The following is a 19949-nucleotide window of genomic DNA, read 5'->3' as shown; positions in this document are numbered from 1 at the left end:
GATCGTCGCCGAGGCTTTCAGCCGAATGGCGAATCCGTATGCGCGAATTGGATTAAAGGGCGCCAGCTCTGATGCATGTGAAAAGAGATCACATGCCGACGTACTTTCGGGGATCAACTTCCGGTCGGTTTGCCGATGAACACCTCGAGCGAACGCGAGAATTCTCCGGGCCTCGGTTACGGGAGGATTTCGCTTTTCAATCTCAACGTACAAACTTACCCTCAAAAACGTTGATCACGCGTCATATTCGTAACGGTCTCATTGGATTTTTTGAAATTCGTATAAAAAATCCGAGGCCAAATTCCAGCCCTTTTTTGAAAGAATTTTTTTCCCGCCAGCAAAGACTCCTTCGCTTTTAATCGTAACAACTTTGAATTATTCAAAGAAACTTCGGCTGTAACGGCGAAAAGAGTTTTCGAACTATTTCGTGTAGCAACGTGGCAGCTGCGTCCCAGATCTCGAGGCGGCACGTCTTGGGCAAAAATATGCGATAAAGGGGTGCAAACTTGCGATGCAATACCTCGGCCATGTGTCTTACGCTAAGGAACGGCTGCACGTGTGCAAAGTGCTAACGACTCGAGCCGTCCGCACGGTTCAAACATTTCTTTTCCTGTCTTATTTTCGGCGAAATGTACCGAATTTTTCCCCCCTGCTATTTCAACGAACTGTCAAAGTTTCGTATATTGTACTAATATTCTGCGATTATCTTTAATTATTTTGTTAAAATTGGAAGAAATTCCCGGCGGTTGGTAATTTTCTTAATTCAAAAGTATAACGCGTCCCGAGTTCGAGAAATGAACCAACCTCGGAGTGAATGATAATTTGGGGAGCAAGAAAAAAAAGTTAACACAGCTGCGAGGATGAGAGAAATCGTCTGAATAAAATGAAATAAATGAACGAGGGCGCGCGTTTCATGCTGTTTAAGTATATCTATAGCTGGCGGATGTGGCTGAGAGTAGAGTAATTTTTTATAATTTAATAGCTCCGAATTCTTTTGGTCAATTTATCTTGCGCCCAAGTCCGAGCCCGTACTTTAAACCGTAAAGCTATACGTATACCTATCCGAAAAAGAATCTGTCGCTGTCGTGACTAAAGACGGTCAGTCCTCAGCCTGCACCGGTAGCACCTTTTTTGAATAAATCGTTCCCGATGCGTATCAGAAACACACCTATTATACCGTACAATCGTGCAGCATATAAGCGCCGGGTTAATACGACAAGGCTGTGAAGTCGTCGGATCCCAAAAAACCCGAGCCCGTAAAAGAAAAAAAAAATACCGTCTCGCGATGTAGGTACGAAAATTTGATTCCACTCGGAGAGAAAACAAATCACCGAAAAAATTGAGGGAAACAAAGACAGATGAAGATGAAGCGGAAACGAGTTTTTCATTTTACACCCCGAGTACGTACTTTTCCCTGTGAAATATTATCCTGCGTTTCAGGAGACGCTAAAAGAGAATAACATACTGTATTAAGATTGTGCGAAGTTTCGAACGTGTAGTAAAAACGGAAAAGTGCACGAAATAAATGCCACGCAATCGAAAATTGCCCCGCATTGCAGGAGAATTGCATCGACGTTTCTTCCCGGGCAAGCGTATGAGCTCTCGGAAAAGAGCGAAACTTTTCCTAGAAAATATATATATCCTTATCGTTTTATTGGATATCTGCACTAGTGTATCTAGACACAACGATCGTCGGCCCGCCTCACGGAATTCGCGAAGACGCCGGCAGACGCGGCTACATGCTACTTTTCTCCTATTTTCTATTCCCTCCTTTCCTTTCCTCTGCTTTTATGTTTGGTTTTTTTTTTATGCTTCTTCTTCTTCTTCTTCTTGTTTTTTTATGCTTCTTTTGACAAAACGAAGAAATAAACGGAATACGTTCGATATCGCGCCGTAATACTTCTGCACGAGAATTCAGGCGTTCAAACTGCAGGAAGTTATACAGATATAATACCAACGGTTACACTTTTCCATCGTTTCGAATTTCAATCGATACCATACCAGAGTTTTGTATTTGCCCATTAAACAACGTTAAGAACTCGCGGGAATTGAATACATATACAATATATATCCGATCAAACGACGGAGAAATAATTTCCTTTTCGCGGTGAATGAAAGATTTTTACGCCGTTTCGACTCTCGTCAGATAAAATAAAATTCATTGCCTCGAGTATGTTGTCGCGTTGAACCGAGAAATAATTGATATATATATTTAATATATAATAATAATATATATTTAAATCAACGAGAGATGAAAAAGAGTCGGATCCCGGATACATGAAAAGGAGGAAAGGAGGCCATTTATACGCGGTCGTGAAACAATGCGGCCTGCAGGACGATCGAATGAAGTGCTCTTATTCAACGAAGCCTCGCCGCCGACTTGGGCGTAACTGAGTATTGTTTTCTGAATAAGACCCGACGTCCCCTTATCGACGTAACGATTTATCACTGAGGGCAATTAGCGCAAGTATAAAATGAACCGAAAGAATTAAGGAGCGAGGAAAGAAATTCAATTGAGAGATGGAATTGAGATTGAAGTGCGAACTTGAAATTGAAGGAATAAGAAAGCAGAGGAGAGAAAAAACGTGCGTCGCAGGATGGAAACAGAGTGGTCAATTTCAACGGACGGTTTTATACTCACTGGGATCCTTGACGGCGGTGATCACTAGACGAAAACCATTCGAATCTGTGCCCCAGCCGTCTGTCACGTATTTTAGGGTGACGAAATTCGTCCTCGTAAATATAGCGCCCACACTCTGCTTCGTATTCCGGCAGGATAGATCGGCCTGAAAACCAAGAAAAGGACGCATCTTGAGTCACGATCGAGTTATGCCGGGTATCCAGGTATACAGTTACTCGTCGTAACGTTGAAAACGACTTCTGAAACTAGGCAGTAAACAGAATAATGAATGAATCGTTAAACGCAGAGTTAAAGTCAATTTTGTTTTTATTCACAAGCCAATTCGATTTGTCTGAAATCGCGTGAATTAGCATATTCAGCGATAAATTGTGCCGATGAAAGGAGAAACGCCTGCCGTGCCGCAACCAAATACGGGCAAGTAAAGCGGATTGCCGTTGAAACGGAGAATATGCTTTTTATCAGCGACGCGATAATTTCTTCGCTTTCCGATTTGTTTCAACGTGAATGGGGATCGAAGAAGAATAAAAGACTCGATAAAGTATGCTGATGACCTGAATCGAGTGAAAAAGTTTGCATAAACTTTCGAGTTATTTTGGAAGTAAAATTAAGGAGAAAAAATAAAAGGAACTGGTAGTAAGTAAACTCTAATTCGTTATAAATTTTCAGGAACACCAATGTTGAAATGGTGAAAGCGAGGATTAATTATCCTTTTATTTTCTTCCAACTTTAAACCGTGATAACGTGCAGAAGTATAATTTGCAAATACACCCGGTCGTGTATGAAAAATGGCGCGATCGTTTGCGAAAAAATATAAATCACTACGGCCCGGTAAGTCGTAAAGCATGAATTCGGTGGTTCGACTTCCTAATTACTGGCATTACGGAACGGTAATGATCACGCGGCGCACGTATTGTTATAATCAGATTCCCCCTGGTTTGGATATGGTTTTGGCGCGGATTGCATATCGATAATTAACGCTGGCCAGGCAGACAGCGTCGATTCCCTAAATCATCCGGACACCAAACGCACGCACAAGGACACGTATGAATTCGTACCTACCCGTAATCACTGCAGGTAAAGGTTAACGAGTGTTAACCATTCGTAGGTCGCGGCTGCCCCTGAAGCGGAGATTGATGGAGCGCACGGTGGTTTAGATAAGCCTTAATTTTCGTCATACTTTGCATATTCCCGTAGACGCAAATTGCGGGCAATAACATTGTCAAATTACGCCTAATGATCCCCGACCCGCGCATGAGCTTACGGCCACTTGAAAACTTGGCGAACTTTTGAACCCGTTCAATTTCGGTTCACACTATTCTGCATACTCGCGGGGCACGCGATATTTAAATATTATCATATTTCAAACGTACAACGTAATATTTCAGCAATATTTCGCTGAAAAATGTCAAATATTCTACTTAAAAGAATATTTTTAACGCAATAAAGCAGTTTTATTACATACTTTGAAGATATTTCGGGAATTTTTCAATTAATTGCTGTACAAGAAATTGAACCGCTTCGGATATATTTTAACTACAATATATCAGATCTTGGTCACTTTCAAGTGTTGCTATAAGATTTCGTCGCAAATACATACTTGTGGGTGAAATATATCGGGAATCATGCATTTGCAGTAGTATGTGAGAAAAATTCACCAACTAAAGGATATATCAGCGTTCACTGACGTGAAACTGAGAGAAACAGCGTTAATTCGTCACAGTTTTGAGACACACGTCTCGGTACAATTTTTGAAGTCTGTACACTTTGCGGATCGTTTAAAAATAATGCGTCATAAGTAAAACGAGAAAAGTATCTTACGCGTGACGAAATGTGTGCGAAACATTGATACGACATGTTTCATAAATATCCTATAATTTACGTTCCAGGACATTGACAGTGTTTTAAAAATATTCGGCTTACGCGCCCGAAGCGTGAAGCTCTTGTAACAAAATATTCCTGAGATGTTTCCGAAATATAAGGTGCCGTGTGGGCAGCGTAAGAGGCGTCACAGAAGGGTCTCGAGTCAAGTATTATACCAATAATAATTCACCTGCACGGCGAAGAAGCGATAAGTTAAACGCGAGCTTCGAAAAAAGCCATCCGCTCATTATCCGGCTTTTGTTACTTCGTTACTTAAGCCACGCTACACGTGCGTTTCGTACCCTTCCAGAAATCGTGATTATAATTACACTGTCGTAATTATGAGCCTCGAAGAAAGGCTTTTGATGGAAATTGCACCGTGCGATAGTTCGCGGTGAAACACATGCAACCCCCTACCGAGGCGAATATCCTGCAAGCTCTAAAGTCATCCTTCCTGTTCGGAATTACTCGATGCTCCTCCTGACTGCAGAAGCTCGTACAGCCAACTGTTATTTTCACTTCTGCACTAAAACTGGAAGTAACCAATTGCCCGTTTCCTAGCACAATTATTACCGCCCGAATATTGCGAGCCCGAGTTTATGCTCTACGTGCATTATATGTATTGATCGCTGCACACAGTTTCGGGATACAGAAGCTTTGTTTCCAGCCGCGACAGCAGCCCCGAGTGCAGTCACTCGGATGTTTGAAATCCCGGAATATTAACCGCCCATCCCCAAATGAAAGCTTCGAGTAATGATGCAAAAATTAGAGCATCGGGCTTTTCCCAAATTTTCGCTACCCAGCCGATTTGGAATTTGGTAATCGATATTTATTATTGAAAATTAATAATCATACATTTCATTTGCGAAACGAGTCGAGCTCGGATCTCTTTCTCTCGATGATAATTGCTATTAATACCAATTCGGGGCGCAAGTTTTAAAGTAATGAAAGACGGGCGAGTTTAATTAAAATTGAGGATCTTCGCTGCGTATAGAAAACCGCGAAAAGGGTGCAAAATCTAAATTCCACAGGCAAGACGGGCATTGTAAGAATTCAGTTTCGCCGTAGCCTGAGCGTGGAAGAATGCGATAAAATCATTCGTTCAATACCAGATGGTCCGCTGGTTTGACGTATCCTGGACAATACAAGCCAATACAAGATAATCTCCGATGTACGTCAACGCGATCAATCGAGTCGACGTAATCATAGGCACGCGAATAAATCGGAATTCCTAGGAGCTTCGTAATAGAGAAGTTGGAGAAAATTTGACACGATCGGCGAAACGCCTGCCTGCCAGTTAAGCCTGTTCCTCGACTAATTCGGCGAGGCGGTTGACAGTTGACGAAAGGCTTTCGTAAGGGAAAATTCGTCCTCGAGGTGAATCGATAGTTACGCACCCTCGTCCCCCGAACCCTTCAGGGAGCCCTCGATGAGGGGTATACAAAGCGGGTGAAGACTTGCGACGCAAAAAGGAGGGACAACGAACGAGTTTCGCCCCTGTTATTCGGGGAGATCTTCGGGGGCCTTCGGCCCCGGTTTACGCCGCCTAGCAGTATTTTACACCTGCTTATACAACACGGGAATTATGATAATAGCCGAAATGTATTTAGGGGTTATCATGCCGCGCCTTTAAAGGGAGGCCGTAATTCTCACGGAGAGGCTGATGAAACGTTGCCAGCCTCTTGTTCGCACGTTCAATTTGAAAAATTGTTCAATGCAGAACTACACTCGTATTCAGTGATCAACTGATTAGAGGTTCGCAATTTTCTTCTTTGCATCATGCTTTATAATCATTGTTCTTGAACCGTGTATTCATTCTCTCGTAAAGTTGAACGGAACTATTTGCATAAAATATCAATTATTGACAGTGATGAACAATTGAAAAAATTCACAGTCGGTATTGATGTGTTAAAAATGATATGCCTGAACATTATATCGTCGATATTATACGGCCTGCATCGTTCAAGCGACAACTTTTGTCCGACGAGGAGATGAAATGCGAGAAGCCGAGATACCTAGTCAACGGTTTTGGACTGATTATTCGTTTAATTATGAAGGTTGGGGCTCGAGTTCTCCCTCGCGGCTCACTTCGCACTTAAGGCCTTTATTTATTATCCGGCATAGTAATAATAATGAATGTAGGTAGACGAACCGTTCTCGTGTTCAGCTTTGCTTTATGACACAATTAATTACTCGAGTGCCAGCCGCAGATCAGTCCTGAGCGATAGAATACGTACCTTAGCCTATATATACGCTCGATTCTGTCGGAGCTGCCGTTTACACGATGAAAAGGCATGATTGCCATTTTTTTTTTTCCGCTCACCGTTATATTTGTGACGGGTAATTATCACCGTGCGAACAAATTACTTGATCTACTGTAATATCATTCGCCGAACAGTTTCGCAGAGAAAGAAAAGAAGATGCAAAGAGAATCAGTGGCTGCAGCTAGCTGCACGGATCGCAGGAGAAGGGTCTGCAGATGCAATTACGATAAAAGTGAAAGCTATAAGTTCTCCCGCAGATTGTTAGCGAGGTATAATTTCGTCCCAGTCTGCGGGATATATCCCGCGGGAGGCGAAAGAGGAGAAGAAAGAACGACGCCGCTTTACCAATTATAAGAAATCGTTATGGCCAGAAAGTTACACCGCGAAATCGAAAATAGGGTGTGTAACGCAACCGATGAATTTCGCGGTTAATTTCCCCCTTGAACAAACGGCGCGGTGGCAAATTATTTTTTGTTATTGTTAATACCCGCCGCTTTATTAGTTTATACAATACGTGTAAATATGTACGCTAGAGGTAGAATATTAGGGGAATGGGGTATATTTTTTTTTCTCACCCATAATTGGAGGAGCCATGGTAATTATAATTTCTTGTTGATCTTACCGCTGTTTTGTGTTCTTTTTTCTCCCTTGTTATCGACATTTTCCCTCACACGTAAGCCTGAAAGCTCCGATATGAGTTCGGCGAACGTGTCGGGGCGGATAAAAGCGCGTTATATTCGGAGGAATTCGATGCTAGGCGCTCGAGACTTTACGAGACATAATAGTCGCTCGTTAGTTATGATAATAACGTGATAATATTGGCGATAAAACGCACGATAAGAAGTTATGCAACCTGCGACCAGCCGTTTTGTAACGGATCGTAATAAAGCTTGAACGTTGACCCGGTACGTGCCCCTCGGGGTCTACATGTATAATTACGTAACCCGAGCAATAAGATTGACTCAATATTAGATAAAATCAGTGCCGAATGAAGAAGATAATCATTTTCAGATCTCATTTTGCCGGTCGCATCATTTAATTAGGTATGACAAAAAGTAAAAACAAAAAAGGAGGATAAAAATATTTGTGTCGCCGTACGAATAAAATTTGTATCCTGATCTGAGCCTAAATTTTCCTCCCTTTTCTATCGTTGTCGACAAAACATGCGAGTCACAAGCGACTTGGAATAACTTTTCTCTTTTATCGGTTTGATTTTTGCCTGCTCGCTGTATCGTCGCTGTTGATGTTTTTCACGGTGTGGGTTGCTCCGTGTGTTCGTATATTCAAGTTCGATATAGGGATGCACGACTGGAAGTGTCACTGCCTTCCACCGCATCAATCTTCCCTCTTTGCGAGTGATGTCACCCTCGATTGGAGGCGACGGCCGCCACTCTTCCAGCTCTCCTCGATAAACTCCCTCCCGCTTTAACCCCGGTTAGTTCCCTTATCTCTCCCTTTCTGGTATATCTCTCCGTCGAGACTTTTACCCGCCCCGAGAGGGACTACCAAAAACCGTGAAACAAAATGCTCGTCCCAATTTCGTGTAACAATATGCTCTTATCTCATCCTCATTCCTCCATTTTTTTTTTTTATAAATCGCATACAGTTGCGCTTTATTGAAAAGTCTGCAAAACATGCCATAAATACGAACCGAATCAACTGTCAAATATTGGTGTGAAATTCGTACGTAATTATTCACGATTTTTTCATGTGAAATTTCGGGCGACCGTTGAAGAGAATTTGATTTTACGAACGAAAGCATAAATCTCAGCCTTCGTAACCGGCTTGATTGACTAATCATAAGTCATTGATTAAAAAAATACCGCACAACGTTACGGCTTAAAATTTTTTCATACCAACTGTGAGCTTTCACTGCTTTTGATCATGACGCATCGGAGAGGCTCGACGTATGTCCAAGGTACAAGGTGTATGTATGTAACTATATAGGTGTGTATATATAGTATGTAGGCTGAATTTTAATGTATTCGTCCATTAAAAATTCCGAGCAGGGGGCGGGCGGGGAGGAGTGAAGGAGGAGGCATCGAGGAAAAGTAGGACGAGGGTTGAAAACTTGCATCATTAATCAGGATTCGTCTCTTCGGTCCATTCTTTTCGTCGTTTTTACTCCCTCTCTTTCTTCCTTGTCGTTTTTTTTTCCAATTTTTTCTTTCCTAATCTAGGTATACTTCATGCATCTCGTCAGCGGAGTATGAAATATCCTTTGAACGATACTGTAGGAAATAAAATGGCTGTTCGAGCCACTTATCGTTCGAGAGCGAATGACGAATGAAAATTAGGTCGCTGAATTTAGTCTTGTTGGGAATTTCTCGCTGCGTTTTCGATAAAATTTAATTTTAATTATTCGCGATAAAATAAATAACCTGTTCAGAAATTATAAAGTCCAAGCTTACCGGTGTGCATGTTGTATTGTTACACGCATCGCGTGCCAAGGCGTGCATGTATAATAGGTCTACTTCTAATTGGTAATCAATAAAAGGTGTACGCTTCTGAGTTAATGCACGAAGCAAAATTACGTTCTTCACTGTATGGGTCTAACTGGACGAAGACTACGAACGTGAATTTATGCATCAAATATAGGTGTCAACATACGTAATTCAAATTTTGCAGCATGTTTTTAGGTTTACCTTTATTTGATACGAAACAAAATGGATGTTATAATCGATGAAGCTCAATTTCTTCTATATTATACATCGATCGTGACTGAAGAAGAAATACAGAAAACCATCAGTATACTATTTGCTTTCTGATAAAACAATGGTGCGAATTTTCTCCATTAAACACGAAATGTTCAAAATGGGTGACAAGCGAGGCTGTATTTTTTAAAAACCGGATAGAATAAGTCGAAGTTATAACTTCCGATCGATTGGAGTACTTAAATAATTTAAAGCTGTATAAACAACATCGAAATACATCACGACTGGAAACGTGGTTCGATATACGTGTATCGAAAACGCGGTCTAGCGAATTTTATTCGCGAATGAAAATCGTGAGACGCGGACCAGCAGCGAGAGCTGGAAACGAGCTAATGTAAAGAAAATGAGAGGCTCTTGAGGTAGACGGGAACGATGGAAGATTCGCCGGAGTTGGAGGAACTGGGCGAAACAACGAGAAACCCATCCTACTGCAGTCGTCTGGAGCGATGGAACGCGGTGCAAAAAACCGGAACGAACCAAAGCGGAAATGGAATTTGTATATCAGCGCTATTTCAGGAGCGAAAATTGCCATTATCCAATAAAGCTTGCCGCACGATGCAGCGACTGGCGGCTCTCACCCATCGTGATAGAGAAGAATACCTTTAAACACCGAATTTCAACCGTAAACTTCTTGGGATTGAACAGCGACGGCGGCCACTGAGAATGATAGAAAAAATTCCGTGACTTTTCACTGAACAAATAATAATTTTTCCATGACTTAAATTTCAACAACAAGTGTCAATTCGAGTATCTGATGAATGAAGCTCAGAATCAATCGATTCTTAAAACACGTTTACAATCTGTTTAATGATCACGGAACCGAACTCGGGAGAAAAAAAATTGTTCTTGGAATCTTTTTTTATGTGAAGAGCTATATTCCTTCTTATTTCGCTGCACCGGCATTAAATTAATTCTCTGACCTCTTTGGTTTTCCTGACCAGTGACCAGCGTCACATCTTCAGAAAAATTGCGTGATTCGATTATTTCTTCTATCGAAAAATCTTCACGGTGGTTCAAATTCGGTTCAAGAAAGTTTTTTTCTTTTCTTTATTGAGGTTGCCAGTAGGTAGCAAAACGTCTGACTTGTACAATCGTTATAATGTACAGATGATAAACATTTGACTTACGATTAGCCATAAACAGTTTATTGTTACCCAAAATCTAACTCAGACGATTAATGAATAATTCATTCGAGAATGAATCGAGCTACATTTTTAATCAAAATCGATAAAGCAATCCATACTTTTCTATGAAAAACGATGTAACAATGTTATTACTCCGAATTGGTGAACGTGTATAGCGTGGTCCCTACGTTTAAAATTCAACGTTTCTAAATTTTTCCCGGTACGACGGAAATTTTTTCAATCACAGGTGTAGTGAGTAGATTAGCCTCGCCAAGACTTCCCAAACATTCACAAAATCCCTTTTTTGTCCAAATAATATCTTCGCCCTGACCCCGATTCGCAATTATTCGTCCCACGCAGTCATTGACCTTCTCCGTTAAAAATAAAATAAGCCTCACCTTGTAATTTCCAACGGCATGCGCCCCGTCGTAGATGTACAAGTGGTCGTTGCAGTCGAGCTGGAGCCGATCAAAGCGAAGCATGAACCGCTGGAGGATGCTGTGGGTCTGAAATGTGATGGCGCAGTCGAGATTCCGCTCGTTCTGCGATGTCAGCACGGCCCCGTCAATTTTCCGGTAAAGCTGCTGCAGGAAGTGGTTTTTGCAGACGTGGATCATCTTGTCTGTAAATGAAATACACGAGGGATTGATTGGATGTATATCGGCGAGGATCGAGATCGGTCGTTCGATTAGTATCGGTACCGAAGTTCTACGCTTCGGCCGATTTGTTGAAACATCCAAGGAACGGCTCGTCCAGATTAACCGAAGGCTCGCCCAGGCCTGGAAAAATCATCCGATCCATTGCCCCCTGATTTATTGGCACCCCTCGGAGATAATGACGGATATAGCAAAGGGCGGATCTCTTTCGCTACGATTAACTTCAGCCGCTTGTCCCTTGAACCCGAGGAGAGAATCCTAGCTGCTGAAAACATGCGGAGAAGAGAGCGAGCGAAGGGCGGGGAGTGTAAGCAAGAATTTCCCATTCTGGTCCGGCAGCGGAGATCGGGCGGCGATTTCACGGCTCTCTTAATCCCTAGAGCGAGGTGAATACGGAGCTTTTCTACGCGTGTACGATTTTTATCAAGGCTTAGGCGAAGCGTGCTTCGCGCAGCTGTTACGCCCTTTTTTTCGAATCCGGGAGTGTCGCGCGAGAATTCGTAAAAACCCGGAAACGCGAATCTGTGCGTCGCGTGCATGTGTGAAGGATTTAATGAAAATTGCGCGTGCATCGAGCTTGCGAGCTTGGCAAAGTTTGCGACCGCGTAATTGCGCGTTGACGGGATAATATTTGCAATCGGGTATATTATACCTATACAGGCGTGCTCTCTGCACGTGTGTAACGAACGCGAACAATCTGTTATTACGAAGTTCACTAATTACCTCAAACTTGCGCCTTCTATTATAATATACGGCGGTATATCAGATCCGGAACGTTTCGAAACTTCCGCAAGCTGCACGCTCGACGTACGTACGACGAGTTTGTTGAACACGCGTACATCCAGTCCGCGATTCTCTAACTTTGCGAAATTTCAATACGCTGAGATTCTCGCACTTCACTGGATCAGCTGAGCGTTTGCAACACTGCGTATACTGTTGCAAGCAGCTTGTGATTTACGACAAACGAATCAATTCTTTCGTAAATTCATGCGTAAAGAAACAAAGTCGATTCATCGAATATTCTTCGATGCATAGAAAGGCTTCTCATTGGGGGTTCCCTCGATTTCATCCTTTCGAAAAGAAAGCCGATCCCGCGGAAGAATTTTCCCTCGCCTCGTCATGCGTGTGCTTCGGAAATTCCGTGATGACAAAACAAATCTTCGCATGTGTGATATTCGTGCTCGAAATCTGTGCCGTCACCTTCCTCGCGACGACCACGTGCAGGCTAAGCGCATTAGCTGTTCGCGGAGTAGGTAAGTGCATTGACCTAAAAGCACCCCTGCCGCTCGTATAATTACAATACGAGAGTATAATGTGTGTGTACCTGTAGAGTAAATTACGTCAGACAGCTAAAACTGGACTCTGATGTGCGCGAATTGTTTCACGATAAGAATTGGTAAAATTTTAAATGTAGCAAAAAAGTCTGCGAATGATTTTCTTCTCTGAAAGAGAAAAAAAAAAAAAATAAAAATATATACCTCGTTCAAATTCGAATTGTTCAAACCACGACCACGACGTGGGGAATCAACCGGTGTTACACTTGAAAGCCGCGGTGCTTCCCTCGAGGGTTTCCCGGGATTAAAAGAGGTTCGGGTTTTCGGCTATATACTATGCCGCCGATACGATCCACCGCGAAGTAATCAAAGCCAGAATGGGTATCTCTATACGATACGCGATGAGAAATCGAGGGAGAAGACGTGCCTGAAAGGAAACCGACAGGTAAAGACGAGCATCGCTATACGCTTCGTATACAAGTATACCTGCGAGTCTTTTCAGCGAAAAAAACATTTTTGCTCCCTAAAGTATATATATGTATATATATACATATATATGTATACCCGAAAAAAATTGCGATGGTTTTCGCCAATTACTTCCGAAGAGAAGATGATTCGAATATTTCTATAACGTGTATTAAATATTGCAGAGGTTAATTTTTTCAAAAAACGAACCTGTAGAAAAATGAAAAAAAAAACAAACAAATAAATAAATAACAATTCTTTGAGTAAGTTTGATCCACGTATGTGGATTAAGTTGTCCAATTAGTTAGATATGTTTATCTCCGTTAAATATAGACGATGTAAGAATTGAAAATAACGTTCTGTTGAACAGTTTTCGGGAGTGATAAGCGGATATAAAAATTGAATAAATTTCCGGAAACATGACTTGACGGTATATAAAATTGAGAAACGTCTTCTCCTCGGCATCCGTAAAAATACATGCAATGTTTGTGCGGTTTAATAAGTTTAAACGTACCTCCGATATCGTTTTGAAATTTTTAAAGCTATGACTATATCTGACGCCGATTTTAGTTCATGTAATTTTTCGGTGAAACTCATCCACTATTTTTTTGATAATCAAATATATGCTTCATTGATATAGTGGTTGAAATAACATTATCGACTTGAAGGTTTATGCAATCTACAGCATCTTAGACTTCCGACGGTGAAACATTAGATCGTAATTATACTTTTTGAAATTAAATGCCATGAGATAAATTCAACTCAGGCTAACAATAAGCGTCCTTGTAACAACAGACAGCAAGATTTTACATGAAAAATTGATTCTATTTTTGAGCCAATTTCCGCTAGTATGAGAATTGGCAAAATAATGAAGATGAAGTTAGTAAACGTTACTTGTTAAACGATGCATGCTTAGGAAAAATCGTTACTCCGCACCCTTAGCAATGTCCAAAATTTAATAAACCAAGAAAAGCAAAAACATACTCTTATTTTGAAAAGCCAACTCCTCGAAAGTCATTCTGGAATTGAGAAACAACGATTTTTTCCCCGATGTATCGTTACGTTAACGTAGCTAACTTCATCTTCACGCAAAACACCATCCGACGATAGTAGAAAAAAAAGTAGAAGAATCTACGAGTAAACAGATTCGAAAGTTAGCCCCTCGGTAATGGGGTGCATGAAAATTCTTCACCCGAGCTTTGCAAGTATACCCAGAATAGTCGAAAAGATTCCTCATTCGCATATACGTGGAGGTTGGTAAACTGGCGCCTCTTGTTTGCATCGGGTTCGTCGAACGTTTCTCGTAGTAAACGACGCTCTCGTGCACGAGCAGGGTAGCGTCGCGACGCGTCGCGTCGGCTCGTTCACCCCTCGAAGAAGAGGAGCCCTCGTTCGGTGGAAAGCTCGCCGGAAAGCCCCCCCCCCCCTCGCCCTCGACCGCGATCCAACCCGCGCCCTTCTCTCTTCTCCCCTTCCCCCCCGCCCCTCTTTCAGACCGATCTCTCTCGCTCTCTCCCCGTCTCTCTCTCTCTTACGGGGCAACGTAAGCCCCTTGCGATCAATATTACTCTCTTCAAACAGTGCCTTCGCGACCCGCCAGCCCGCAAGCTCTCCTCTTTAGCTGGAAGTCGCGCAGTCGAGTCCGCGACCAAGATACTCGGTGGAGTCTCGAGTATCGCGTCTCCAGCAGGGTTACTCACAGTTCTCGCTCTTCCCCTCGGCCGCGTGCTCCTGCATGCAGATGGCGGCGAATATTTGGACCGCGAGGAGGAGCCACGCGGTGGTTCCCCTCCGGGTCCCCGATCGCATCCCCGAGTATCGGATTCGACACTCGCGCGCGTTTTCGAACCGCCACGGAATCGCGGCACCGTTCTTCCTCCGGTAGGAATTGCTTTACTGCAAGTAGCCGATATCCCGAAACTTGACGGCACGATGACGACGGGGAGGGAAGGTTGTCATCCTCGGCCATGCGCGGCCGTGTCTCGTGCGGCACTAAACCGAGCGAACGGCGAAAGCTACCCTCGGGTTAGCCGATTGCGCGTGCGCGCAGGCACCGCGATATAGAAAACGTTAACGGCGCGGCGAAAACTGCGCGGGAACTGTTTAACCGAAAGTATAAACTATTGTTCACGGGGTCGTTCGATTTGCGATTCGGTATTGCGTCGGGTTCGATCGGTGCACGGTTGGAATTGTCACCGAAACTAATTTCGCACTAGCTGCAACGGAGAGGGTGCTTTTGAAAACTCCATCATTCAGCCACATCTAAACCAGTTTTTAGCTGTTGTTGCTACATTTTCCCTTAACCGAAGAATGTATAAAAAATATGTTTTGCCGCTGTAACCAGAAAATCTGATATACGTCACGAATATTTTTGATTATATGCTCGTTGGAACTATATTTTATTGTAACAATTGTAACCATTCGATGCTGATGAATCAACAAATTTATTTTAAAGCCTTATTTAACTGAGAGAACGTAGTAAATTAACTAAGTACATACGGATATGACGTTGCAACAATCACAGAAACATTTAGATATTGTAATTCATAATTACATTGAATAGTTACTTGGCTCGCGCAATCCTTCTTTGCAACAGTACCCGTTATAATAGTACGAAATTAAAAACTGATTAGATGATTCGATTCAGATAGGCGTTTCACTGAAATTTCTTCAGCTGTTCTTGACATGAACAGAATGAATACAAAATTAGCTACAGGTTAGTTGCTTCTATAGTTTACATTTTCGGTTTCGCTGTCCACCGGAATAATCACGATGTCAAAATTTTACGAACTGCAAATGTGGGTACAACATCGATGAACGTAGAATTTGAAATTGATTCGAATGTCCAAAGTATCACTGGGGAGTGTGAATATACTTTAAAAATTGTGGCGAACTAGACATTGCAATCTTCGAACAAATTTTCAATAGTATTCGCCCCATCGTTTTGCAGTTTTTAACTCTTTCGGACGACACGATCGCTTCCTCGTTTCCTTCCGTCTTTATCTTTATTCCATGAGCGGTGCTTCCGTCTCTTACCAAGTCTCGACCTCTTTCGCGCTATGAAAGTAACGATTTCTAGGTGTTATAGGAGGAGAGAGAAGGAGCGAGCCGGTCGAGGGATGACGCCATGCATCCACCCCTATGCAAGAATATGACTCATATGCACACCCTACGTCCGGTCTGCGCGTGCTTATGGCTGTTTGTACACATGTGTAAACGTTTAAAACTATGTTCAAACGGAAACGGAGTGAGAAGAGAGTCGGAAGAAGGGAGTGTATCACGCAGCTTTGAAACGTTTCAATTAGAGTCTCCAATCGTTTAAAAAGGAAGCCTTTGACGTGTCCAGAACCCAAGAAGTAATGATGAATTTAATTGACAGGTTAATTGCCGAGCATAAACCACAAATGTTTTTTGTTAAATTTCTGTTAACGGCTTGGAAGGGAAATATGTCAGTGTCTGAACCTTCCTTTACATTATATCGTTGATTTTATTTCTAGGAGAAAAATTGCAGTCTTTTTCAGAAAATAATTATCACATACCTGTCATACATATAATGTCTATAATAGGATGTTGCGAAAAAAAATAATTTTTTTCCTTTACTTCTAAACAGGTTCCAAAGCTCCACATAGGTTTAAAAATACACCTGTTAAAATTTGACCTCTTAATATTAACATTAAGATATTGCGCATCGCACTTTTCTACTTCCCGTAAGAATAACATTTACGGTCCTCAAATAACTTTTGAAAGAGTAGATTTATCGTAAAATGATAGGAGACGTTTTTTGAAGAGCATTCAATTCTCTAGAAAAATGTGTCTATGAATTTTCTATGCGACGCATCGTTAGCTAGTTATAAAAATTAGAAAGAGCAAAAACAATTTTTTCCATGTTATTCTCATGGAAAATAGAAAAGTGTAATTCGCAACTTCTCAATGTTATTATTAAGAGATGAACTTTGAACAGGCATATTTTTATACCTAAATGGAACTTTTGGATCTGTATGGTTTTTTAATTTTTTTTTTTTTTTTTTTTCTTTCAACATTCTACTGTATAATATTTTCCTCCGCATTAGTCTAACTTCACTCCCTCGAGTCCTCGTGTAGTGGATAAACATGTTTCTCACCATCACGCGCCCGGAGAATTTTGAGGGAATATTCAGGGGTGGATTTCAGAGGTTGATCCTGGATATTATACGTGATAAAAGCGCGATGAAACGATAATCTTTTATCGTTTATAAACTTTCCTGTGATCAGTATATGGACTAGCAGCGCGTACCGAGGCGCGGAGTATCTCAAGCAATCGAATTAACGTACCTGTCGGAAAAACACGGCGGTAATGAAGGAGAGGGAGAAGAAGAAGAAGAAAAGCGTTTATTCGCCCTGAGACAAGTCCTCTCGGGCGGTATATATATATATAGAAAAAAATATATATACATATGATAAACGTGTATGCGTATGAGATACGATAAAATCAATATAGGAAATTTAAATTAAAATGAAACTAAAATAACAGAGGAAGAAAAGTTAAGAAAATAAAATTGAAAAACCAAATCAAATTAAATAAATTTATATAAAACAAAATGGTAGAGAATATTAAGTAAAATAAAATAACTTGTCAACTTGTTGTTTTCCCTGTTCCCTTCTTTTCACTTCGACCACGTAAGAAACCGGTAACCGTCAAAAAATCGTCTGGAACTTTGAAAAATACCAGCACGTTAGTCAGCTGAGTGGGAACAACCCTTTCAATACCCTTAGAAAAAGAACACAGATGCAACAAAATTCGACAGCCTGCCTTCTACCACCTCCGAGCGTTCCTCAAGAATTTGACAGCCGGCACCAAAATCAGGGCTGCAACACGTAAGCATCTCAACCTTCGATTCTAGCCCCTGTATAACTAAGCAACACCGTCTATTTTCTGCGCACGGTGATCAAGTCATATTTTAAGATCGGCCAATTCATCAAGCCTTTTGAGCACAGCTTTCATCGCTCTCGGAACAGAACGGAGCTTACTAGCTAGTAAGGCCAGGGAAACAGGCCGAGGATCCAAATCGCGTCTTTCGCCAGGTCCTTGATGGATACAGCTAATTAGTAGCTGAGGTACCTGAGGTACCCGACACTTAGGGACTAAGGAGTTAGAAATTTTCAAAGCGGCTGAACTGATACTACGTCACCGCACCTACACCTATGACACTTCGCTTGGTACTAGTGTGCTAGGTAACACGCATACGATCGGTTCACGTGATCAAGACATACAGCAATCGCTCCGATGGCCGAAAATTGAACAAATTGGTCAAAGTATCAAGGTTTTGAAAAGCGAAGAGAACCGTCCGAAATCACAACAATCTAAGCACATGACGTGATCACAACCAATCAAGTCACTCTCTCCACTTTTCACGAGGAGACTGAGAAAAGATTTAAAAAAGTAAGTAAACAATTTTTCCGAAAACTTGACGTTATATTCTACGACTAAATATATAATACACTTTGTCTGAAAATGTAGAAGGGCCGTGAACAAAGACCGTCAAAGGAGGCTCGCGGCAATATTTCAAGAGACCGGAAGCCGCCGAGTTAGCCGGGCGAATAATCAAAGACGACGTCATATCGGCCACTCTTCAAAGCTTAAAATTTTCATAATTAAGAAGAAAATAAAAATCTTTCAAGTTTATTTTTCACTCAATTTCACCCTCTTTCCTATCCAACGTTTCTTGTATACTGATAGCGCGCTTCCATACTTTAAGAAAAATTCATTTACGTTTACAATTACGTGACACCCGGTGATTGTCTCGCGATTCTCGTTGTGGTCACGTTTTCCTCGGTTTTCTTCGGCGAAAATAGACCCATAATTGCAAAGTAAGGAACTGGCATTGTGAGAATTTTCCTTCGTCAATTTACGTAACGAACGCTGCAGGTATTCACGTACACAGACGTTACGTGAGAAGGAACTTGTTTCCCGGACGTCTGCCAAACGTCCCCGTCGCACGGAATTACAATGGGAAAATTTTTTCATCACTGATCGATTCAGTTTAGCTAATTAATGACGAAAGAATATTACAGAGATACGGAGGCAAAATGTATTCCGAAAACGGTTTATCCGATCCTCAACAATTACACTTGTACCAGGTAATTGCGGGAGCAGCGTTGTATGGTCAACGAGTCCGATCTTCAGTTTCCATGACGAATCCTCTGAAGGGTACAGAATTATTTTTCCGCGTCTGTAGTCTCGCGCTTGAAAAATATTTCAAGGCAAGCTTTTCGTTTTATCTTATCGTCGGACAAAATCACCTCTTAATTACGAGACTCGAGGAGCATCGCTCAACCCGTCGTTCTTCTCTCTCTCTCTCTCTGCTCTGTTAGTCCCCTTCGTTATACTATAGGTATACATCTAGCCTTACGTCTGGCACCGGCCTGCAGCTCGAGGTTCTTAATTAGTATTTGGAGACAACAAAAGAAAGTCCGTGAGAAAAGCAAACAAATAGAAAAAGAAGAACAACAACAACCACAGCACCAACAAAAACATCAATCAAAGTAATCAGAGCGATAGTAATAATTCAGTTCGAGGAATACTTTGGCGGACAAATATAGAGAATGAAGTACTTGAGCAAAGCTATTAGCCCGAACTTGTGAGCTCGTAAAGCTGAATAAATTAGATATATAGGCTATAGCTACGCTCGTCATGCTCCATTGTTCGTACTTTTTCTCCTCCTTTTCTCACTTCATTCTTATCATTATTATTTTTATTTTTTTTTTTGTTCCTTTGATTTTCCGTTTCTTTTCTCTTATGTTAGATATGACGTGAGAATTCGAGCAGAGACGAGACTGACTTATACGTATACCTATACATATACACATCCTGCATATCCAGAAGAGGAGCCAGCACTGTTCGGCCATTAGCTCGAGTTCTCTTTGAAACTCGTTGTACATTCGAATAAGCCAGACATGCAATAAACAGACGGT

The 19949-nt window shown here is 41.7% G+C and overlaps 1 protein-coding gene across 1 annotated transcript in view; it reads right to left on the bottom strand.

Moving 5' to 3' along the window:
- LOC124176468 (laminin subunit alpha-1-like) overlaps positions 1-19949 on the bottom strand; it is a 155042-nt gene that overhangs the window by 99842 nt on the left and 35251 nt on the right. The window contains exons 2-3 of the mRNA XM_046557817.1: positions 11002-11225; positions 2642-2786 (exon numbers count right to left, since the gene is read on the bottom strand). Coding sequence (XP_046413773.1) covers positions 2642-2786; positions 11002-11225 — 369 coding nt within the window. The remainder of the gene's footprint in view (positions 1-2641; positions 2787-11001; positions 11226-19949) is intronic.

This window comes from Neodiprion fabricii, chromosome 2, assembly GCF_021155785.1.
Source record: "Neodiprion fabricii isolate iyNeoFabr1 chromosome 2, iyNeoFabr1.1, whole genome shotgun sequence".
Lineage (NCBI taxonomy): Eukaryota > Metazoa > Arthropoda > Insecta > Hymenoptera > Diprionidae > Neodiprion > Neodiprion fabricii.
Note: the sequence above shows the minus strand (reverse complement) of the source record. Positions and strands in the feature narration are given on the sequence as shown.